Source organism: Podarcis melisellensis (assembly GCF_964234715.1).
Source record: "Podarcis melisellensis genome assembly, chromosome: 15".
In the NCBI taxonomy this organism is placed as follows: Eukaryota; Metazoa; Chordata; class Lepidosauria; order Squamata; family Lacertidae; genus Podarcis; species Podarcis melisellensis.
The window spans coordinates 6,904,094-6,928,779 of record NC_138532.1 but is presented as its reverse complement, the minus strand read 5'-3'; the positions used below and the strand labels follow the sequence as shown (position 1 = coordinate 6,928,779).

The 24,686-nt window shown below is 44.6% G+C and overlaps 2 protein-coding genes across 5 annotated transcripts in view; both read right to left on the bottom strand.

The window, feature by feature from the left end:
* Window positions 1-6,750: 6,750 nt before the first annotated feature.
* RAB11FIP1 (RAB11 family interacting protein 1) overlaps window positions 6,751-24,686 on the bottom strand; it is a 74,028-nt gene continuing 56,092 nt past the window's right edge. Inside the window, exons 4-7 of one of the 4 annotated variants that reach the window (XM_081890844.1) lie at window positions 11,122-11,168; window positions 10,366-10,543; window positions 7,938-8,145; window positions 6,751-7,565 (exon numbers count right to left, since the gene is read on the bottom strand). In XM_081890844.1, the coding sequence (XP_081746970.1) occupies window positions 7,347-7,565; window positions 7,938-8,145; window positions 10,366-10,543; window positions 11,122-11,168 (652 nt within the window). In that variant the 3' untranslated portion in view covers window positions 6,751-7,346. Of the gene's footprint in view, window positions 7,566-7,937; window positions 8,146-8,271; window positions 8,317-10,365; window positions 10,544-11,110; window positions 11,169-24,686 lie in introns of those variants that run through there. The other 3 variants (XM_081890847.1, XR_014163331.1, XR_014163332.1) reach the window with 3 other exon arrangements.
* LOC309358176 (transcription factor IIIB 50 kDa subunit-like) overlaps window positions 14,606-24,686 on the bottom strand; it is a 29,411-nt gene continuing 19,330 nt past the window's right edge. Inside the window, exon 6 of the mRNA XM_081891065.1 lies at window positions 14,606-15,062. The gene's annotated coding sequence lies outside the window, so the exon portion shown is untranslated. The remainder of the gene's footprint in view (window positions 15,063-24,686) is intronic.

Genomic DNA, 24,686 nt, shown 5'->3' with positions numbered 1-24,686 from the left:
TATATAAACATTGGTGGTGGGATAAGAAACCATTGTCTGTATTCAGAACTGGATGAACGGAACGGAACTTCCGAGTAAATTGTGATTTAGAAAGGGATTTTGAAGGGAAACTCCAGCACGACACTGCTGAATTGCAGCTTATTAAGATGTTCAATTATAAGATGACTGAGTTATCACCGGTTTATTGCTGTTGCAGTAGCAGGGCATGTTTTGAGGTGGAGCCACAGACCAGCACTCCTTATAACCGTGTCACCACTGCTTATCCAGACACACTGGAGGCAGGGAGCTCAGCAGGGTCCCCAGTAATCTGGTTGCCCCACTGGTACACCCAGGAAGCTCTTTCTCGCTGCCTCGTCCAGGTAAGAAGCAGTAACAGCAGAGTCAGGGAGGCACCAATGGAAACATGTTTCAAATATGGCTTAAAGGCATAGCATGTACCTAGCCTTAGTCGCTAAGGTGCCACATGACATGTTCTTGTTTCTGCTACACCAAATTAACATGGCCCTGGAATGGTTACTGATCTGTGACTGATTGGTAAACAGCACAGTACATTTTTGTACATAGTGGTGCAAGTCAGTAATTTTGGGTTGTGTACCCAAATCACATCCAAAACAAGTTGTTTGCTTCAAAGAATGTGCTTTGAATGTGCTTTAAAGGTAGAGTGTGTACACAGCCATAGACTCTCACTTAATGGGGGTGGAGGTAGGCTTAGATGATAAGGTGCGTTATTTTATTTACTTCACAATGTTATGGTAAAGGTAAAGGACCCCTGGACAGTTAAGTCCAGTCAAAGGCGACTGTGGAGTTGTGGTGCTCATCTCGCTTTCAGGCCAAGGGAGCCGGCGTTTGTCCACAGACAACTTTTCTGGGTCATGTGGCTAGCATGACTAAACTGCTTCTGGCGCAATGGGACACCATGATGAGTGCCAGAGCACGCGGAAACGCCATTTACCTTTCCATCACAGCAGTACCTATTTATCTACTTGAGTAGGTATGCTTTAAAATGGCTAGACTGGCAGGAGCTGGGACAAAGAAAAGGGAGCTCACCGCATCATGTGGATTCAAACCGCTAACCTCCCAATTAGCAAGCCCTAGAGGCTCGGTGGTTTAGACCACAGCGCCACCAGCTGTGTAGTAGTGGGGCTCCTGTCCATTCTGCTTAATGGAGCTCCAGACTTTGGCCACAAAGTTCTGCCCTGAAATTGTACACAAGAGAGCTGAAATCCTATTTCTATACATTTAAATCAGGGATGCCCAAACTTTTTTCAAAGAGGGCTGGATTTGATGAAGTGGACATGCGTCAGGGCCGACGAAAGCTGTTGACCTTTTTTTAGGATTGTGAGCTTTTTAAAGGATTTTACCCCCAGGAGATAGCCTGCCACAGGGGCCAGATTAAGCCCCCGAAACGGATTTTGGAGATGCCTGATTTAAATGGACCAAGGGACCCACTGTTCCCTGAGGAAAGCTCTGCTCACACGAACTTTGCTCCAGAGCAAATAAACAGGCAATGGCTCCAGCTTGTTCACATGAACCTTGCCCAGTATATCTGACAACAAAGTTCTTGAGCGTAATGTGTCCACAGTGACCTTATTCTGGTGCAGACATGTGGGAAGGAAAGCGGTGCATTTTTAACAGGTCATGGTACTTATTAAGCTGGATCCTGAAATATAGTCATTCGCCTGAACCCATCCAGTAAACTTTGTGGCTATGTACCAGGGTCAATTCCAGGTTTTGGAGGTCCTTGGGCTAGATACACCTTCCAAGTGACTCTATCCTCACGCCCATTATCATCACTCAGTGCTTTTGGGTACAGTGCTGCGTTTGGGAGATGGGGAACAAACATGGTTAGAATTCCAATTCCCATCAGCCACAGCAGCACAGCCAATTGGCAGCTATTTGTGGAGTTGCAGCCCAACAACATCTGAAGATCCACACGTACCCCAGTCTCACTATATTCACTACCCTGGAAGCAAGTCAGTGGGACTTATGCCTGAAAAGATGGCACAGTGGAGGATATTGGATTGTATATCCAATGTTTGTTGGAAAACAAGCCCCCTCGGGAGAGGCTGGCCCCCCTCGCATGTTCCCGGAGCTTGTTTACCGGTGATCTACCCGGGCTGGCATCCCCGCAAGTCCAGGGAGATCTTGATAGGTGACATCTCCCAGCGTGGAAGATGCACACCCCCTTTGCTCCTTGCATACCAGCAGGAGAAAGAAGAAAGTCAGAAAGTCTACATCATCTACGATTTATTTCTGTCTTTACATCTGTACAAAAACATGTCCGTTCAGCTCAGTCATCTCCAAGCAACTCTATAAGACTTCCTTCACATGCGCAAACAGAAGGTCTCATATTACACACAGAACAAGTCCCTGTGAACCGTCCTGATAAGAACTGCCTGGTACATTTTCCCCAGGACTAGTCACATCATGTGATGTCAACATCGAACTGCTTGTTTGCAGCTGCGTTGTACTCATATCGTAACAATGTTCAGTTGCACCTACATCATACACTCAAAGCACATGGCTTCCCCCTCAAAGAATCTTGGGCACTGTAGTTTACCCCTCACACAGGTACAAGTCCCAGCATCCTTAACAAACTAGTTCCCAGGATTCTTTTGAGAAAGCAACATGCTTTAAATGTATGCACTGCTGCTGTGATTTGTAACTCTGTGAGTGGTGAACAGCAGTGCCTGCGATTCTTTGAACTTCATAGGCGCTTTGAATGTCTAGTGATCACCCAGCCTGGAACAGTCCCACTGAAAATAAGAAGACATTACTAAGGCCCATTAACTGTAATTACTTACTCTGAGTAAAACTTATTTGGAAGCAACCCACTGCATTTTTTAAATTTGCTCTTTTAGGGTCTGCGTCCTTTTTCCCTTAATCTGGATTTAACCAAAATCTACCTTTCTGTGACTTAAATCTAGTCTTGCCCTCTTGGGAAGCAGAGAGCAAGTTTCTGCCCTATTCTTTTAGGGTGTTTCAAGAGTGCTATGTCAAAGTACTGTCATATTCTGGATAGAACAATCAGACCGATCATTTAGCACTTCAGTGCTGTGCAGTTCCGTATGCTGTGGTTGTGAAACTGGACCACATTTCCCAGACCTGATAAAATAATCCTAGCAGCAAAATGCTTCCACTTTGGGGGAACTGATGTTTATTAACAGTCAAACAGCTAAAACCTAAACCATTTGGTAAACCTAAAGCATGGGTAAACCACAATTCTTGCAACAGCAAGTGGAACCTGAAAGTTTTACTGTGTGGTTGCAATTGCACAACTGTGCTATATGGGACCTGTGACATCTCCAAGAGAAGTATTACAAGACACTCTCTTCCATTCCTAGCCTAACTTGCACAAGCCCTCAACCTTCGCAACCCTCATAGAAAGGAATGGAGGACGATAGAAACTTACATATGCACACACCATATACAGTTATGAGCCATGCACTGCAACAAGGGAATTTAATGCTACATTATTATGAACAAAATATGGATGAGCAAAACTCAAACCAGCAGATGGCGCCCTTACTTTACACTTGGTGCTCTCCCTAAAAGTTGCTACATCACATTTCTATAGATTTGTCCATTGGACAAAGGTGCTAACCAGCTTAAATCTGATTTTTGTTGCAGCAGGGGACCCCAAAATGCAGCAGTGATGGGCATTCAGAATGACCGCTCCCCGCTTAAAACGGGGGGCGCCCTTTGCGTGGACGCGTGCAGCCCCTAGATCTGGAGCGGCTCCAACAGCATAGGCTAGGCTTTGCCTTCCCTCAGGTAGGATACCTGGAGGTCTCCGCCTACCTCAGTCAGTTGTCCAATCCCACCTGGGGGAAGAGTTGCCAAGGAGACCAGGCCAGGTAGGGGAGGGATTACCTGCCCACACAAAGGAGGGAGGATCTTACCTGGGAATTCTCACTTGGCTCCAGAGCTTCTCCCACCCTACCCACCCTCAGTCAATGTCTTATGTTGCAGGTTAATTTTCCTCACAGGTTTTGCAGGTTAACTTTTCTTCACAGGTATGCGGGCGCTGCTAAGTTAAGGTCGCTGTTAAAGGGCCGGAAAGGAATTTCCCTGCATTGGCAGGTTTCGCCTTTCCGTAGCAAAACGTCACAACTTTGGCGGTATCAGGCCTTGGGCGGAATCCTTTTGTCCATCTTCCTCTTTGCGGCGGTGATACCAGGGTTCCCCGTTAAAGGGGTTTCTGAAGGGAGGCTTTGACCGTACGCCGGAAGGTCGTCATAGCTCTCCCTTGTGGCGGCGGCGTTATGGGGGCGGCTATCTCTGCTTGAACATATGTTTTCTAGAGCCGGCCCATCCCACAAACACACACTGGATAACCCTGATGCCCCTAGGTCCCCGGCTGGGGACTGGGGAGGGAGAACGCCCAATGCCTGAGCCAAGGTCTACCCACATTTGAAATTTAATAAAGTTGTGGCCAATTTAATCCCATAGCACGTTGTCTTGAGTCGTTATTCCACGTGACGGGGGGACTCCGCCTGTCCACGCAATACAACAAATTCAAAAACGTTCTCATTTAAGCAATGCTTGAAATCTTGGAGGGCAGGGGGACAAGGGACAAGATTTTTTGAGGTTATAGGTGGAGAGGCAGTTTTGCACCAGTCCTGGCCTCTTTGATAAACAGAAACACAATTATGCGAGCAACAAAAAAGCAATGTGTTGTATCCAACATTAGACCTACTGAGAGTAGGCCCATTGAAACGAATCAATATGACATACTCCCAGCATAGCTGTCAACTTTCAGATTTGAAAATAAGGGATCAGCAGCCTCACCTGTCCCAGGCACTCCTGTCTTCCACTGCTTCCCCCAGTTCGGTCAAACTCATGCTGGTAGCTTCGAGAACACTGTCCAACCATCTCGTCCTCATTGTTCAATGTTACTAGTGAGCAAAGCTACCCAGTCAGGATTTGAATCTTGGTCCTAACTTTTGGGATTAAGTTTCTATTTAGCTGTCCCATTAATACTGACAAACCGTATCTCCCATTCATCTCTCAGATCCCTTGGTAAATCTAAAGTACTGACATCCTGCGGTACAAAAATTCCCTAAGTTAATTACACATTGTGTGACGGTAAGTGTGTGAAGCTACAGCATTCCTACTATCAGCTTCAGTGACACATTCACTCTCTCTCAGGATATCAACAATCTGGGACAGCAGTGGGAAATAGCACTGGAATAAGGGAGTTTCTCGCCTAATAAGGGAAGATTGACAGCTATGATTCCCAGTGCTATTTTTCTAGAAAATGAGGTGCTGGAACTCACCATGAACTCCTCCCTTGTTCTCTTATAATGCAATGGTGCTCACCTGAGAGGTGCCGGAACTGAGCTCCTGTGAGTTCTGGCTAAAAAAACTCCTCTGCATCTTCCTATAGTGAGGAGGAGAGATCAGGTGAGTTGTGTAGCTGCTGTCCAAGTATTAACTGGTGCTGGTCAAATTCAAGGCCTCTGCTCTCCCTTGTGGTTCATTATCTTTAATCCATGCTTGGAACGTACAACCTTCAAATAGAGGATTGTCCTCTCTAATGCAGCACACAGGGCTACCCTAGCCTGTTTAGTTTTGATGCCACAATTATGGAATGCCCCACAGCAGGGCAAAGGTCTCTTCAGTTCAATTCCTACTCACCTCACCAGGCAATGGAAGTATCTGCCACGCCATTCAGGGAAAGGTAAACATTATGCTGATGTAAGATAGATGTTGAATGTAGTGGACCATTTTTGAATCATGCTGCACCTTGAGCGCACCTAGCCCCAATGAGGCTTCATGTACAAACAGCTCTCACAATAGAATTCCAGTTGCATATGAAGCCCTTTTTCTTTCACACTTTGGAATTACCATGATGAAATCCAGTCCTTGTACAGCAGAGAATCGTTTCTATCAGTATGGACCTAGGAACCATTCTGATATAGCGTGCAATAATGTGAATTATATATACAGCATTCTTCACTTAAAGTTTGTGAAGATACGCAAAGAAACACAAGTGTTCTCACAAGTTTAAATAACTTTATTTTTAACATTTCACAAGGATGAAGGTCTTCGTAAAAAAAAAACAACCCAATGGGATTAAGTACCAAGAGTAACAAGATAGAATATATACATTCAGATCCTTCAACATTGAGCACTGAGCAAATGTTTGCACAAGGGGAAACATCCCTCACAATGTACCACACTTTTCACAAAATTCAGCATTTCGATGTCAGGATTGAGTAAGTCACAGATACCAAAGAGAAGGCACGGATTGCAAGGTATCCTTGCTGTGTATTGCCCAAATCTCATCAAAATGTATACAACTGAGCAGAACTTTATATGAAGAATGGTCAGCTGATTTGGGCCCAGTGACAATACTCCCTCTTGCATGTGGCACATTGTGTTGCCAGCTACAGCCCTGTGGTCCCTGGAAATTTTAGGTCAGGTTATAAACTAGAAGATTGTCACAATCTGCTGGAAGCTGGTCCTGTACTATTTCTATTAAAACGCTCAACACTATTTGTTACTAGATCCATTCCTACTGAATATGAATTAAACACAAATGTCCACTGTACTTTGGGGCCATATAACCATCAGGAATAAACATTTTCTAGTACATAGTAAAACTATATTTCAATAAAATACTTGTTCCCAAAAGCATGTGCCTGTGTGCCTATGGCTCCAGCAGGAGCAAAGAGGCATTAAGCCTCTTAAAATAAAGTTTTTAAAAAGCAAAAGTTTTTAAAGTTTTTAAAAAGCAAGTTTTAAATGAGATATACAAGCTTAAAAAGGATGCCCAAGTATCTAAATGCTGGTTTTACACGCAAGAAGTTTGCCTTTACAGACTTTATGCTCCAGCTATTATGGAGCCACAGATATGTGAAAACACCACAGGCCCTGAAGATTTTAGATATGGTAGACAACATTTCCTCCCCTTTCAATCAAGTCTCCAGTTGTTTTAGTCTGCAGCAGAAATCATATTGCAGTAATTCTGACTATTCACATCTTCCAGCAATTTATGCAGCAGCATAAACAGAATCTTTTGTAACCGAGGAAAGTGTCGTCTGACTTCAGAAACTGTTCAAACAGATAGAGAAACTGGAACCAAAACAGGCACAGCGAGACATTGCACACATACAGCTTTGTGCTAAACCTCTCTTATAGGGTTGAGAAACATGTGGTCATCCAGATACCTTTGGGCTCCCAATGGCCATCCGTGAGGAAGATGGGAGTCGAGTCCAAGCACATTGGGAGGGCCAGATTCCCTATGCCTGCCCTACTTATTCCTCCTAGTTGGTTTGAGCTACAAGGCAATACATTCAAAACTGCTCAAGAAAGCCACCGATTAGGTTAAACTGGTTCCTTCACATCTTTCCAGCTTTCTTATTCACATGAGCTTGAGCTCGAAGAATATTAGGGGTTTCCTCCATAACTCTGACAAGCAAGTTATCAATGTAGTGTTGCAGCTCCCGCACCTGCTGATCTCGCTTTGCAATCACATCTTTCTGCTTCAAAACCAGCTGGATCAGCTCGCTGTGTGTCAGCTGGCCATAAGCGTAGGCGGGATCTGAAGGATCATATTTCTTTAGGAAGGAAGAATGAACAGGTTAAAGTCATTTTGATATCAAGCACTGTTGCAAGGGTGGCGTCAAAGGATCAGAAGAAAGGTATAGAAACCTTTGGTTTCAGGGATTACTGGGGAATCCCAGGAATGATGTCAGAGCAAAGAGGTAATCTGTCAAAGCATCTTAAAAGCTACTGAAGAGTCACAAAAAACTAGAATTTCAGGATTTGTCAGTAAGTACTTTTATGGCATGCAGACAAATGTGCATACAAGGTTTCTGTACACCTGCCTTCAACTATTTCTTCTAATCCCGCCAATAAAATTACAAGCTTCCTAACTCAGGACACAGGCCACCCAATTAGGTTTTAAAATATAGTAAGTCTTAAAATACCTTTATATCAGCTTCATTTTGGTTATCCAAGATCTTTGATGTTATGCTCTGTTTTTCTGCAGATGATTTGCAATCTCCACTCCTGGACAAATCTCCAGAAACCGCAATCTTTTCAGTATGCTGGGGATTATCACTCAGCTGCTCATCATCCGATCCCACTTCGGGAATAACAGAAAGGGTGCTGGGTTTGAAGCGAAGCTTGTACCGTCTGTATAAATAAACAACAGCAAAGGTCAGCATCAGGGGCTTAAATATTTCCTACCCCCCCCCTTTTCCCACAAGGTCTCAGGGTGTGTTACGTATAAAATAGTTAATTTTCAGTTCCAGCTAAACAGAGTCAGGTTCTCCGTGTAAGCAAAATGCCAGGTAGGTCTGTAGACTGATATTAGTGGCATTTAGCCAGCAAAGTCCATTTTCGAAAAAGAAAAGAAAAAGTAAAGGGGAAGAGGAAGAGAAGAAATAGCCTATTTTAAAAGGAGAGCATGCTGTTATGAAATAATTTATCCATATTACCACATGATTCTCAGAAATAGTTACTTTGGAAGCATCATGCAAAGATTTCTAAAATGCTAAGGACGTCACTCCTGGAACAGAGGGTCTCTACAGATCTGTGATCAGAAACTGATAGCTGGCATGCTACCAGTATGTTGGGCATTTTCCCAAGATGTCTAGAAAAAGTTTGTTTTCTCATCCAAGTGAATATACACAGACATACTAACACAGGCATAGGCAAACTCAGCCCTCCAGATGTTTTGGGACTACAACTCCCATCATCCCTGACTACTGGTCCTGTTAGCTAGGGATGATGGGAGCTGTCATCCCAAAACATCTGGAGGGCCATTTGCCTATTTCTGTACTAACAGAAGATATAATTACAGCTAACTTGCATCTTATGTAGTACAGTGGTGCCCCGCAAGACGAATGCCTCGCAAGACGGAAAACCCACAAGACGAAAGGGTTTTCCGTTTGCGAGTTGCTTCGCAAGACGAATTTCCCTATGGGCTTGCTTCGCAAGAAGGAAGCCCATAGGGAAATCTCTGGGGTCCTCTTTTAAATGCTGGCGGTGGGGAGCAAAGCCTTTCCTACCCTCCGGCCTTCAGAAGAGGTCCAGGAAGGCCGGCGGGGGCCGAAAGGCTTTGCTCCCCACCGCCAGCATTTTAAAAGCAGTCCGGGATAGCAGGGAAGCGCTTCCCGCTATCCCGCACGGCTTTTGAAGGCAGCCGGGGGGAGCAAAGACTTTTGCCCCCCGCCGGCCTTCAGAGGAGGTCCTGGAACTCTTCTGAAGGCCGGCGGGGGGCGAAAGTCTTTGCTCCACCCTGCCTGCCTTCCCGGGAGAGTGGAGAAACGCAGCGTGTTTCTCCGCTATCCCGGACGGCTTTTGAAGGCAGGCAGGGGGGGACAAAGACTTTCGCCCCCCGCCGGCCTTCAGAAGAGGTCCCGGGGTTTTTTAAAATGCTGTCGGGCGGCAGCGAACGTTTCGCTGCCGTCCGCCAGCATTTTAAGATCGCCCCGGACAGCGGAGAATTCCTCCGCTGTCCCGTGGTTTTTTAAAATGCTGGGGGTGGGAAGAAAAGCCCTTGTGTCCCCCCCCCCCAGCCTTCAGAAGAGGTCGGGGGACAGACTGTCCCCGGACCTGGTCTGAAGGCGGTTTCCATAGGAACGCATTGATTGATTTTCAATGCATTCCTATGGGAAACCGTGCTTCGCAAGACGAAAAACTCGCAAGAAGAAAAAACTTGCGGAACGAATTAATTTTGTCTTGCGAGGCACCACTGTAGTTACATTCCTGGCCACTGCACATAAAAGCAAAATCGCGTAAAGCCAGGAACCCTCAGAACCAGGTGTCTCGCTTATCTGCTTCTCGGCAGGCAGCATGAGGGCTCTAGGATGCTACTCTGTAATGTTTCCTCCACTCTCCATTTATTTGTTTGTTTGTTTGTTCTGCTCCACCCCCCGGCCCAGATCAGCAATCACGTAGGCAAAATAAGCATTGTGAGTTACCTATATTTCAATTTCACCTTTTCTGTCACAGGACTTCAAAGCTAGATTAAGTGTGGCATGTGTCACATATTTACAGACTTTGTCTATAGCTTCATGGTTCTCAGTTAAGTCCTTGGAAGTGTTGTTCAATAAAGGGGATTACATTCTCTGCTAGACATCATTCCATCCTGGAGGCAGAAAAGGGATTGACCCTCTCTCTTTGAGCTCCCCTTCTCTCCGTTCAAGAAGGCTAGAGACAGAAACCCTACAAATAACCTGCAGAGTTACTAATCGACTGAAACCTACACAGGGCATGCCTGCCCTATCAGGAGGAAAGTTCTTACTCACCCTGTAAAGTAGATATTTTCTATGACATACAATGAAAGCCACTGGGTGGCAATAGCCTTAAAGCATCTCAAGATCTCAAAATTCATTTCTCAAGACTAACCTGGGCTTGATGGGTTTGGTCTGAGATGGTTTCACAGAAGCTGAGTTTTTTGCTGGCTTCTCTTCTGCTGAGATGTTTTCATCAAAAGGGTTCAAGGATGCCTCTGTGATTCGGAGGTCCGCAGTGCTGCTCTTATCTGAGCTATGACCTCTTCTGTGACCCTCATTTGTGGAGGGTTCTGAAAAGAAAGAAATCAGCATCAGAATAGTGAGAGCACAAGTCCCAATACTACTGAAAATACTAATACCTAATCCAGCCCTAGATCAACTGATGGCTCTTAACAGCAGCAGTACACTGAGGTTGGGGAGCACTGAGACCCACCTGCACCCTACTCATTGACAACTAATAGGCACAATCAAGAAAACACTACTGTTTCTTCACAGCTTCCAAGCACTGCCTTTAAATAATACAAGAAGACCAGCTTTAACCATTATAAAGAAAAATTTGTAAAAAATGGCACATTTTACTACTTAGCACACTTTGTAAATTACACAACTGTTAAAACATTTGAGAATAAGGTCTTGAACTTTGATTTTTTCTTTTCTTTCTCATTTGACTCTTCCTCACCGTCAGCCGGGGAATGACTAATGCTAGGAACAATCGCTGAAGCTGTGTCTGGCAATCCATTGCCTCCTTTCCCCTTTAGCTTGTCTTTCAGCTTGCCAAATGGTGTCCGTGACTTATCTTTCATGGACAGATCAAACATGCTGGCTGTCATGTTGCTCCTCATGAACTGGATATCCACCTCAATCTCACCTCTCTCTTCTTCCTTCTTTCCTGTTTTGGAGTGAAGCTTGTACCATCTGTATAAATAAAGAACAGCAAATGTTCAGCATCAGGGGCTTAAATATTTCCTACCCACCCTTTTCTCACAAGGTCTCAGGGGTGCCTCACAAGACGAAATTAATCCGTTCCGCGAGTCTCTTCGTCTTGCGGTTTTTTCGTCTTGCGAAGCACGGCTATTAGCGGCTTAGCGGCTATTAACGGCTTAGCGGCTTTAAGAAAAAGGAAAAAAACTCGCAAGAACTCGCAAGACATTTCATCTTGCGAAGCAAGCCCATAGGGAAATTCGTCTAGCAAAGCGGCGCAAAAACTGAAAAACCCTTTCGTCTTGCGCGTTTTTCGTTTTGCGAGGCATTCGTCTTGCGGGGCACCACTGTAGTTAATTTTCAGTTCAAGCTAAACAGAGTCAGGTTCTCCGAGTAAGCAAAATGCCAGGTAGGTGTGTAGACTGATATTAGTGGCATTTAGCCAGCAATTTCAATTTCATCTTTTCTGTCACAGGACCTCAAAGCCAGATAAAATGTGTCGTGTGTCACATATTTACAGACTTTGTCTAGAGCTTCATGGTTCTCAGTTAAGTCCTTGGAAGTGTGGTTCAATAAAGGGGATTACAATACTGTAATAATTATAAGCACCCTCACAAAACAAGTGTTTCTCCAGAATTGCTTTCTGGGGCCTCCCCCAGAGGATCAATGAGAACCATGCCAGGAAAGGGTTGATTTTGTACTGTAAATTTATCCATTGTTCAGGGCAATGGGTTCCCCCAAATATTCATATAATTTTGCAGCAAGACACAGGAAAGTCTCTGCTACTAAGCCGAGTCCCATGATCGCTTAACAGCTCCACCTAACCTGTGCTGTTATGCTCTGGTATCATGGTATAACAGCTCCACAGCATGACCTTGTCCATTTAAGGTTATGCCATGAAGACATCTGCATAAAAGGCATCAACAGTCAGAGGAACACTGTAGAATAGACTGTTTCTGCACTAAAACCCAAGACGCATGCCATCTTAGTGTGTCTAACCTTCTTACTCCCTGAAAGGCACCACATGAACCAAGACAAATTCTGCCGAACAGTCTTGAACGGAGCTGGATACAGGAGAGGATACAGAGCTAGAAAGAGAGAAAATGAGAAAGTAATTACCAGGAAAGTTTTAGAACAGAAACAGCAGCTTATGTACAAAAGCATGCAATTTCTCCCAAAATATGGAATTTTCCGACAATATTTTCAGAAAATTGCATGCCTTAAAAGTATACATATCAAAACAAGAAAGGAAACAAAAGAGAAGAACTAGAGGAGGGAAAAGCACTAGAACACAAGTGAGCAATGTTCTATATTCACATTTTAAAAGCTCATCATTTGGCCCAATTTCCTAAAACAGCGGATAGCATGGTGAAACTATTTCTAGGCAAACTACAGGAAGTTATTGCATGGCTAAAAGATTACCCTTAAAAAACAAAAACAAAAAGCACATACAGTACTACCACATCAGTGAAAAGACATGTCAGAAATAATCTCATTGACATCTAATTCTTTCAGTACAGGGAAGTGTTTCTGTTTTACGAATAAGCATCCAGTCTTGAGATCTGGCAACAGTTTCATCCAAATTTCAGATCTCCCTGCCTTCAGACGAAAAAATATTAACTGGTCTGAATTGCATCTTTGCACTGTCTGTCCACATGTTAAGGGTGTGGTGCTGATTAGTGAGCTACCTCTTAATTGATAGATTCCGACATAAACCTTGAAGCCCCAATTTTCATCTGTAAAACTAATAAAGTGCTTCAACTCTGACTTGTGCTGTTTATTCTAACAATAAAGTGTTATGAACAACACATTTGTTTCTAACATACTTTGAATACTTATCATGGCTGTATAAAGCAGTCAAGACTGCCAAAGTAAACTTGGTAAGCCAGCTGGACTTGTTACATTAAATATTTGAGTATGAGAGCTGCCATTATTCACAGTAAGACACTTTTAAAAGAGTTCTTTACAAACACTGTTTTTGTAATACACTTTGACTTACAGTTTTAAAAACTAGGATGCTTAGCTCAGTCTAAAAATATGTTTGCCAAACAGAAGGGTATTATGCATTCTTACAAAATGTTGCTTTTTGTACTCTTAACACAGATAGCCAAGAATCATGGTGCACATACACATTTTAAGGGCAGGGTTTGTTCTACAATACCTATGGAAGCAGGCATCGGTGAAAAATTACTATAGCACATTACTTATTTTATCAGCATTTATATTTGAATCTATTGCTCTTCAGATGTGAAACTCAAATATCATTGCTGGCCAATAGAGCTACGTCGCCAACAGCTCACCTGACAGTACTAGATAAATTGCTTGAACAGCACAATGTGGCTTAAAGGTACCTAGGAACCTGGATTGAATATTGCTTTTGCAATGAACTTACAAAGTGGTTATATTACACAAATCAGGATGGGAATAATACTAATCTGCATTACAGGCTTGTTTGTAAAGCCTTTCCTTCTCCAAGATAACCATGCCCAGCTTTTTCAACTGTTCCTCATAGGACTTGGTTTCCAGACTCCTCACCATCTTTCGAATATGCTGTAGTTCAGCGGTGCAGAACCTCCAGCTCACAGACCAAACGTGACCCACCAGTCCCATTTGCCCATGGGGCCATTCTGGAGAAGCCACGCTCACCTGCCCAATAAGGGACGCCATTAAAGTTGGCTCCCATTCAGCCATGGCTCCTACTGTCCAAGCTGCAGCTCATTGAAGGCTTGCAAAGGGCTTTGAAAGCAATTCCGTGAAGCTCCTTTTGATCTCTAACACAAGAGAAGGAAAGAAGCAATGCAGGGAGGCTTACAAGGCATAACACTGCCAAAGCCCCTTGCACTCTGGAACCCCAACCTGGAACCCTACACAATTTATGTTGGCAGGTAGTCAAGACAACACACTTGCCAACATTTTGATGTCACAATGGCAGAATGTGATTTACATGCTGGTTGCCCCACCCACATGTCAAAGTTTTTGCCCCCCCCCCCCCCACAGCAAGAAAAATTCCCGCTCTAGTTTATCTCCTCCTTAAAATGCAGCAACTGGAACTGGACAAAGTACTGAACCCGACTAATCCTACACTGACCACAACACTCTGGCGCATTTCCTCTCTCCCTTTGAAGTTAAAGCATACCCTTATCCGCATTCCTTCAGAAGTCCTGCTATGACTCCCTAAATAAAGAAGGAGCGAACATCAGATGCAACGGGTCATATTTAGGAGGCCTCTCTGGGCAGCGCCTGGCACCAGCCCCCTCCCTCCGCGCATGCGCCCCGTGCCCCAGGAGGTAGACTGCCCCTGGCAGCGGGAGCTTCACGGGAGGCCCCTCGCTCACTCGCTCTCCCCTCACCATGTGCATGTAGGGACAGAAATTAACTAAGCAGCTCCATTAATCAGAGCGACTGATTCACCACCTATCTTGTGACACGGGTCTGATGTTCAGGAACCACCATACCATGTTCTATGAAGAGATGCTTGCAAAGCCACAACCTTTTCTTCTGGATCTAGGTTTAAAGCATGCATGTCTGAAACAACTTGCAATTAGATTTTCACACTTCTCTTCCACTCTCCCATGCCTAACTATGAGGACCATAAGTAGACCAGACAAACACTCAAGTCAAATGCCAACTCAAAGAGGTATTTGTTGCTCAGGCTGGCTGACTGCCTCCACCCAACCCTTCAAGAGTGGATACTACTTCTCACCCAGAGATACACATGGCAGCCTGCCAATCTTTACACCAAAAGTTGTCCTAAACAGCATGCAAACCACTGTAATGTGGCCACTTCCTATACCTCTCCTCAGAGTTGAAGGAAAATAATCACACAACCTCGCCAACTAGTTCCTAGTGGTCCCTACCAGTAACCAAAGTTATCCAGGCCACCCAAACCTGTCTTCAATTATTACCACAGTAGGGAGAAGGAGCCATGCCTGAAGGATGCGGGAGATTCTTAGTGAGACAGGAGAGCTGGGGAGGGGGCACGGGAATCACATCTGGGAACCAATGAATCCCTTTGCTTCAGACAGTACATAGGTAGACAAGTCTAAAATGCCCAGGACACAAATTTTCACAATCCTCTAGTGGTTATGATGGCTCGTTTACCAGAAGTAATGTACTTAGCATTAACTTTGGAAGTGTAAGCTCTATTCTTACCAAACTAAGCATCCTAGAGCAAAATTTGTATCAGAAGGCTATTGCTTGCAAGCCTGTCTGAATCACTTTCAGCTTCGAGGTCACAGGCACGCTTGAGCCTTGCTAAACATCTCCTTTTCTTCTGGCGTCCGGATATACTGCTCTATCTCACAGTCTAAAATGAGCTCATCCCCAGTGATAGCAGAATCTTCAAGGCTTAGCTCAGGAGTTCGTAGCCTCTTTGCGGGGTTCAAGACGCAGGGTGGGAGCAAAGGTTTCCGCTTGCTGAACTTCTGCTTCTCTCCTGAAAGGGAGGCCTCTTCTACTGTTGCAGCGCTCTCATCTATTAGCTGCAGTGGCACAGCTGCTGAGTTTTCTAGGCCACGGTCTTCCGTAGTATCCACGATGCGGAAGGCAGCCTGTAGAAGCACACGGCGGTGCCGCAGAAGGTCACCAATGTACTTTGCCACGCTCCGACGGTCCACTTTCAGCACTCGCAACCAGCCCAGCTGAGAAGCCATTTGCAGGAGGATGTTATGCAGCTCCTTCAGTCTCTGGTGGGCTGGCCGGGGAGCCTCCATACCAGCAAGCTTACAGAACTGAGAAAGGGTGCAAGTGAGGCGATCGACAGGCCGGAGAGACTGCCAAGCCAGGAAGGCTGCTGCTGTCACTATGGGGATGGGGTGCCGGCCGGTCACCAGCCACATGTCGCTGGCAAGTTCCACCATCTGGATAGTCCTTGCCACCAGCTGCTCCTTTTCTTCCACAAACTTAGTCGGGACGCTGGGTGAATTCTGGAAAATCTTGAAGCTGGAAAGATGAAAATCAAACAAGCCATTTAGATAGACTGCCTTGGGTTGGGAGATGTGGCAGGATGGAGAAGACAAATAGATGAAAGAGGGACATGAGCAAAATAAAGCATTCTGTCAAAGGGCAAAGGGCAGAAGGCCCTGCATTTTCCAAGGATAGCAAAAAGGCAAGCTGAGCAGCTTGAATCAAAAAGGCAAGCATCTTCCATTAACCAGCACTATACGGACAGGGCTGAATTTACACTCTTCCTAATTTGTGCTCAACAAAATTCTGTTGGCTTCTTGCCCTTAATAATAATAGGAAGGATTTCCAAGCAATTACGGGATTGGGAGCAGGAGCAGAATTCACAATTCTGAGAATTATTTGTTTAAAAAAGGAAGTTTGCTGTCTCTGTGGCTAAAGAGAAAAGCCTGGAACTTCCTCAGATGAAATCTCAGAAATCAGGGAGTATACATGCACATGTATACATGCACATATGAAAATTTCTTCCATGATGGAAGCACACAGCACACACAGGGTTCCTACATCCAAGCACTGACCACACCTGTCCCTGCTGAACTTTAAGAAGCTTGCTGTTTCATCAGCCTTCCAATTAATATACCACACAGTCCGTATGATACTTATAAATTCTGTCTATGAATGATGGAAACGGCACACCAACTATGAGAAGTATTGTCAAGGAAAGGGCATAAGAACTTCAACATACCTGTTGAGGTGGGTTTTCACCATATCCATCAAGCTGAGAGTAGGCACATCCAGTGCCAGTTCCTTCAGGAAGCGTAGATAGGTCTTTACAAACAACTCCTTGTCTCCATAGAGCAGCAGGCAGACTGTGCCCATGGTCAGGGGCCAGTTGTGCTGGCGGCAGGTCACAAAGACGCAACAGCCCACAAGCATCTCCTTCTTCTCCAAGCTGACTAAACTGAAGCAGGGACGTTTGATTGCCTGCTGGTAATAGGACACGGCTGTATCTTCAAACAGAGAAGGAAGGCGCAGAACTTTGCAGAGATCCCAAACACGTTTGACTCCTGTGGGGGGAAATACCACAGCAGTACTTAAGAAATGTTTCCACATGCACATTTATCAGTGACAAATCTAACCGCAGGGTAGGTCTTTGCCTGTATGAAGCTGCCCATATAGTAAGATTATCTGTGGAGGCTCTGTTTCACATGATCCCACTCTCAGAGGTTAGATGGGTGGCAATCATGGAAAACATATTTTCAATTGTGGTAGTGTAACTGGAGTGTCCAAACCAAGCCTACTTTGGCCTTTTTCTGGATATTATGGAGAACTTTTTTAAATGAAAGTCTTTGGGGGCTCTAATTGAGAATGGCTGTTAGTATTGCTGTTTCAACTTCATAGTTGATTTTAATTTGGCTTTTAGGTATGTATCGATTTATATTTTTTGCAGCTGCACACACAATTATAATAGCCATTTAATGGTAACGGAAACAGACTGGTCCAGGGTTAACCAGTCTGTCAATGATTCAGCTGAGATTTGATCAGGCAATCAAACTGAACTCTGGACTCTATGCACCTCTAAAACTCTAAAATAGGTTGTTTTGATGTTGGTCCCACAGCAAATAGGTAAGACTCTTTTAAAAATGCAAATTTCTCTTTGCTTTTAGAAAGTGAAACAATGCAGCTCTTGTGGATGACAGGCACATTAATTTCCACAAAGCATCAAAAGAGTAATGCAGAATACGTACCTCGCTGTACACAACGGCTCGTTTGCTCATTCTGACCAGTACTCCGTGAATATGTGACTTCTATGACATAAAAACACAGATATCAGCCAAACTTTGGTCCAAGCTCTCAAACATGCACCCATTTTTAAACTGTTGAATGGTGTAGGGCCTGTCTATATTTGAGAACTGCTTGCAAGTCGTATCTCAAATCCTATGTCTTTGTAAGATACAAAGAGTTTTCAGCTATTTTGCTATTCTTAGCCTCACCTTGTAAATGTTCTTCATCAGCATATGTGGTTGTGAGAAGCCCTTCAGTCAGAATGAAGCCACAGTCTGCGCACACCAGCTGGTTCTGAGCATAATGAGAGTCCTCTACAATTTCCAAGGAGCCACAGTCTGGACACTTCTTTTGGCTCGACATCTTAGCAGCCTGAAAGCACAAAACAGGTCCACAGTTGGTCACTGATATTTTGGTATTATTTAATTACTTCCATGTATTACATTTACCATATATCCTACCTGTCCTTTGAAGAGCTCAAGGTGGTATAATGGTTCTCTCCCCACCCAATTTTTATTCTCACAACAACGCTGTGAAATTAGTTGTTTGTATTATTACTACTGGGACGCGGATGGCGCTGTGGGTTAAGCCACATAGCCTAGGACTTGCTGATCAGAAGGTCGGCGGTTCGAATTCCCATGACGAGGTGAGCTCCCGTTGCTGGGTCCCTTCTCCTGCCCACCTTACAGTTCGAAAGCATGTCAAAGTGCAAGTAGATAAATAGGTACCGCTCCGGCAGCAAGGTAAACGGCGTTGCTGTGAACTGCTCTGGTTCACCAGAGGTGGCTTGGTCATGCTGGCCACATGACCTGGAAGCTGTACGCCGGCTCCCTCGGCCTGTAAAGTGACATGAGCACCGCAACCCCAGAGTCGGTCACAACTGGACCTAATGGTCAGGGGTCCCTTTACCTTTACTACTACTACTACTACTACTACTACTACTACTACTATTAATAGACTTTATATACCATCCTATACCCAGGGCTTTCAGGGCGGTTCAAAGAATAGTATCAACCTAACCAGTTGGAATTACCCACAGAATTGTTGATTTTTAAAATCATTTACTAAGTATTAAAGTCTATCAAATTCTATTCGAAAACCACAGTCACTGTCGCAATGTTAGAAGACATAATAGGACACAAAGTATGGAGAAGGCAGAAAAACAAAGTCTTTTTATTTCCCTCAAAATCAAGGTGTCTCCTAGCTTGAAGGCCTACCATACTCTCACATTTGAAAAGTATCATCATAAAATCAGTCTGAGGATTCTACAGTACAGCATTACATTTCTGAAAAGAGCTACAAAGACTACCAGAGATTTGTGGGGGCTCTGTCTTCAGTTCTGATATGCAGAATGCAGCTTTGATTAGGAGGGGAAGGAAACGCTCTCAAAGTACTCAGCTCAAATTACATAGGGCCTGATCCTGTCTTGTCATTGGAAACTACTGTATTTAAAGATTGTTGGTGGGGGTGGGAGTGGACGGAGCCAGGATGTGGGGCTTGCGGTTTTTCCTCTCGCATTTGAAGTACCACCAGCATTTCTATTAGAGTTTGGTGATAAGAATATACCTAGCATCACGAACACTTTTCTGGTGGCCTGGCAAGACTTGCCCCATAGCCATTCGCTAAACAAGTGCTTCTTAATTTTTAAAAAGGGCACGGAGACAAAGTTGTAGTGGAAAGCTCCTCCTTTGTTTCTCCAGAGGCTCCTAAAGGCAAGTGAATAATGCCAGGGCAACCTGGAGTGCGGGAAAGGGGAAGAGATGTGAACTGCTAGCTGGTTAGGGGACACAGAAAAAAGAGGGGAAAACTGACTTGTGTGATTTCGATAATGGTAATGTAAAAATTGGGGTTTGGCTTTTGCTTCCCAACACCCCCATGGGACTCTGAGTCCCCTAAATTCATGATCGGCCAGAGAAGAATGGATGGAGGCAAAATCCAGTGGAAAGCAAGGCAGATATTCATTTTTCTGTTGCAACAGAGTCCCCTCCTTCCAAGGAGGGAGAGACCATCAACAAAAGTGTGCAGGAACCCAACCCCCTTAGCCAAAGACCACCCCAAAATCGTCATACATAGATCATAGGAGGCCGTCTACAGCAGAAACCCTGCCTACCAGGATACCTGATCATGGTCGCCGATTGCATTACCTGGGCATCCTGGTCATTCTTTCGTGATGCTTACTTCTTTGGTTCCTGAAGCCAGGTCACAGGCTCACCCTATTCATACACAAATAGACCCTTAAGGCAGGATTTGCAAGCGAAAAGGCAATGGGGAGGCTTTCCCTATTTGCCTCCCTCACTGCAGAGGAGTATTTGAGGTCACTGAGAGTCAAAATGGCCTCAGGATTGCTCTCCCGTACTATTACAGACACATGGTTTAAATATATAGATATGTGTGCATTTATCCATATTTAGTCTGCATTTGAGACCTTAGAAGTCTTATAACAATGGAGAGGAGGAGGAGGAGGATTGCTGGCGGTGCTCACAGAATCAGCGGCAGGTGAAGGGGGTTTCTGCCCACGCCACTCGCGGGCTGCATGCCCTCCAAAAAAATCCCATATCCCTCCCCAAACCCCGGCCTGGCTCCTAGACAGCCTCCCAGGAGCCTCTTTCCCCCTTTTCGCGGGCTGACTTACCTTCTCGCCGCCGCTTTCGCAACACCGGAAAAAGCCGGGGGAGCTTTTTCAAGGGCGCACACGCTCCTTCCGGGCAATCCCCATGGCAACGGGGCAATCGGGCCCAGACGCGCTCCAACGCTAAGCGGCCTCCGGAAAGAAACAAGGGAGCGCAGGACAAAGGTTCCGAGGGAGCCGCTCAGCTCGAGGGCGTTAGAGATACGGCGAGGCAGCCTGGAGCATTTGTGTCTGGACTGAGGGGTTGTCAGATCAACGGGAATGAGCTGAAGTTCCAGCCTTTTAAGCTCCTTTTCTCGGAGTTTATTCTTGGAATTTAATAAAAATATATATTAAAAAACAACACCAGGAAAGCTGAAGACTTCCTTTTCCATCTTTGTAGTAAATCGTCTATTAGCAGCCTCCCTTTGCCTCATTTTCACCCCATCTTTCCTGATCTTTCCTTTGCATTTTTCATTTAAAATAAGTTTCCTTTGGAATACTTGTAGATTTTTGAGTGGGGGAGACACCAGCTCCTTGTATAATAGTGGGAAATATTAATAGCAACACTTAGGACTGGAGACATACCCTGCAGATCTAGCCATGTTGACTCAGGTTGTAGCCTTAATCTGGATTCAACCAAAATCTACCTTTCTGTGACTTAAATCTAGTCTTGCCCTCTTGGGAAGCAGAGAGCAAGTTTCTGCCCTATTCTTTCAGGGTGTTTCAAGAGTGCTATGTCAAAATACTCTCATATTCTGAATAGAACAATCAGACCAATCATTTAGCACTTTGATAATAGCTTCAGTGCTGTGCAGTTCCGCATGCTGTGGTTGTGGAACTGGACCACATTTCCCAGACCTGATAAAATAATCCTAGCAGCATAATGCTTCCACTCTGGGGGAACTGACGTCTATTAACAGTCAAACAGCTAAAACCTAAACCATTTGGTAAACCTAAAGCATGGGTAAACCACAATTCTTGCAACAGCAAGTGGAACCTGAAAGTTTTACTGTGTGGTTGCAATTGCACAACTGTGCTATATGGGACCTGTGGCATCTCCAAGAGAAGTATTACAAGACACTCTCTTCCATTCCTAGCCTAACTTGCACAAGCCCTCAACCTTCAGCAACCCTCATAGAAAGGAATGGAGGACTATAGAAACTTACATATGCACACACCATATACAGTTATGAGCCATGCACTGCACACAAGGGAATTTAATGCTACGTTATTATGAACAAAATATGGATGAGCAAAACTCAAACCAGCAGATGGCGCCCTTACTTTACACTTGGTGCTCTCCCTAAAAGTTGTTACATCACATTTCTATAAATTTGTCCATTGAACAAAGGTGTTAACCAGCTTAAATCTGATTTTTGTTGCAGCAGTCAACCCCAAAATTCCAAAATAACTGCTGAAGCTCCAAGATGCTGCTAAACACAGCATCTATGAGAGTGCAGCTGTGATGGGCATTCAGAATACAAGAAATTCAAAAACGTTCTCATTTAAGCAATGCTTGAAATCTATTTGATAGTAATGAAGCCAATCTCGTACTTTAGACTTCATTTTCTCATAACTCTGCAATTTAATTGTTCCACTCTCTTGCTCTAAAATTTCACAGTATTTTGGCCATTTCGATTCCATATTAAGTTTTTTCACCTCCTTTGATTCCATTGGTGACAGCCACCTAGGGGTTTTATTTTCCAACAAATCCTTATATCGAATCCAAACATTGTATAGTGCTTTCCTGACAATATGGTTTTTAAAGCCTTTATGAGTTTTTACCTTGTCATACCATATATATACATGCCAACCAAATCTGTTATCAAATCCCTCCAAGTCCAAAATGTCTGTATTTTCAAGAAGTAGCCAGTCTTTCACAAACAGCTAAAACCTAAACCATTTGGTAAACCTAAAGCATGGGTAAACAACAAGTCTTGCAACAGGAAGTGGAACCTGAAAGTTTTACTGTGTGGTTGCAATTGCACAACTGTGCTATATGGGACCTGTGGCATCTCCAAGAGAAGTATTACAAGACACTCTCTTCCATTCCTAGCCTAACTTGCACAAGCCCTCAACCTTCAGCAACCCTCATAGAAAGGAATGGAGGACTATAGAAACTTACATATGCACACACCATATACAGTTATGAGCCATGCACTGCACACAAGGGAATTTAATGTTACGTTATTATGAACAAAATATGGATGAGCAAAACTCAAACCAGCAGATGGCGCCCTTACTTTACACTTGGTGCTCTCCCTAAAAGTTGCTACATCACATTTCTATAAATTTGTCCATTGGAAAGGGGTGTTCCCCAGCTTAAATCTGATTTTTGTTGCAGCAGTCAACCCCAAAATTCCAAAATACAACAAATTCAAAAACATTCTCATTTAAGCAATGCTTGAAATCTTGGAGGGCAGGGGGACAAGGGACAAGATTTTTTGAGGTTATAGGTGGAGAGGCAGTTTTGCACCAGTCCTGGCCTCTTCTGATAAACAGAAACACAATTATGCAAGCAACAGCAAAAAAGCAATGTGTTGTATCCAACATTAGACCTACTGAGAGGAGGCCCATTGAAACGAATCAATATGACATATTCCCAGCATAGCTGTCAACTTTCAGATTTGAAAATAAGGGATCAGCAGCCTCGAAAATAAGGGATCAGCAGCCAAAATAAAGGATCAGCAGCCTCACCTGTCCCAGGCACTCCTGTCTTCCACTGCTTCGAGAACCCTGTCCTCATGGTTCAATTTTACTAGTGAGCAAAGCTACCCAGTCAGGATTTGAATCTTGGTCCTAACGTCTGGGGTTAAGTTTCTATTTAGCTGTCCCATTAATACTGACAAACCGTATCTCCCATTCATCTCTCAGATCCCCTTGTAAATCTAAAGTACTGACATCCTGCGTAAAAAAATTCCCTAATTACACATTGTGTGAAGGTAAGTGTGTGAAGCTACAGCATTCCTACTATCAGCTTAAGTGACACATTCTCTCTCTCTCTCTCTCTCTCTCTCTCTCTCTCTCTCTCTCTCACACACACACACACACACACACATATAGAGTAGAGCCCCTTCGACCAAAAGGCAGAAAGCCCAGCCAGCAGCCAAACGAAGCCTCAAGCGGTGGTTCGCACAGTGCAGCAACCCAGCAAAGGGATACAGCAGCAAGGAAAACCACACTGTCACCTCTCCGCTGGAGAGCGCTGAAGCAAAGGCAAGTCCCCACGCAACGCGGCCGATTTGATCGGCACAAGACATGCAAGCTCCACCCGCCAGTCGTTCTCAGACTCCTTACTGGTGAGCAACGCAGTTGAGGATCCTCCCTGGCCGGCAGGGAGGGAGAGGAGCTGCTTCCTTTGAAACCCGGGAAATTTACAGGATATCAACAATCCGGGACAGCAGTGGGAAATGGCGCTGGAATAAGGGAGTTTCTCGCCAAATAAGGGAAGGTTGACAGCTATGATTCCCAGTGCTGTTTTTCTAGAAAATGAGGTGCTGGAACTCACCATGAACTCCTCCCTTGTTCTCTTAGAATGGCAACAGTGCTCACCTGAGAGGTGCCGGAACTGAGTTCCTGTGAGTTCTGGCTGAAAAAACTCCTCTGCATCTTCCTATAGTGAGGTGGACAGATCAGGTGAGTTGTGTAGCTGCTGTCCAAGTATTAACTGGTGCTGGGCAAATTCAAGGCCTCTGCTCTCCCTTGTGGTTCATTATCTTTAATCCATGTTTGGAACGTACAACCTTCAAATAGAGGATTGTCCTCTCTAATGCGGCACACGGGACTACCCTAGCCTGTTTAGTTTTGATGCCACAATTATGGAATGCCCCACAGCAGGGCAAAGGTCTCTTCAGTTCAATTCCTACTCACCTCACCGGCCAATGGAAGTATCTGCCACGCCATTCAGGGAAAGGTAAACATTATGCTGCTGTAAGATAGATGTTGAATGTAGTGGACCATTTTTGAACCATGCTGCACCTTGAGCGCACCTAGCCCAATGAGGACAAGCAATTGGAAGTTTAGGTCTTTATTGGCGAAACATTTGATCACATCAGGTCCTAAGGTACAAGGGATCTATGCTAGGATTGACATATGTCCTCTTTTGGGGGTCCTACATGGCCATCCAGGGCAGGGTGGGATTTTACATTTTAAACCAAAAGTCCTGGATTTTGGTTTTTAAAAGAGAAGTGCATGGGCAGCTCTGGCTCTGGTGT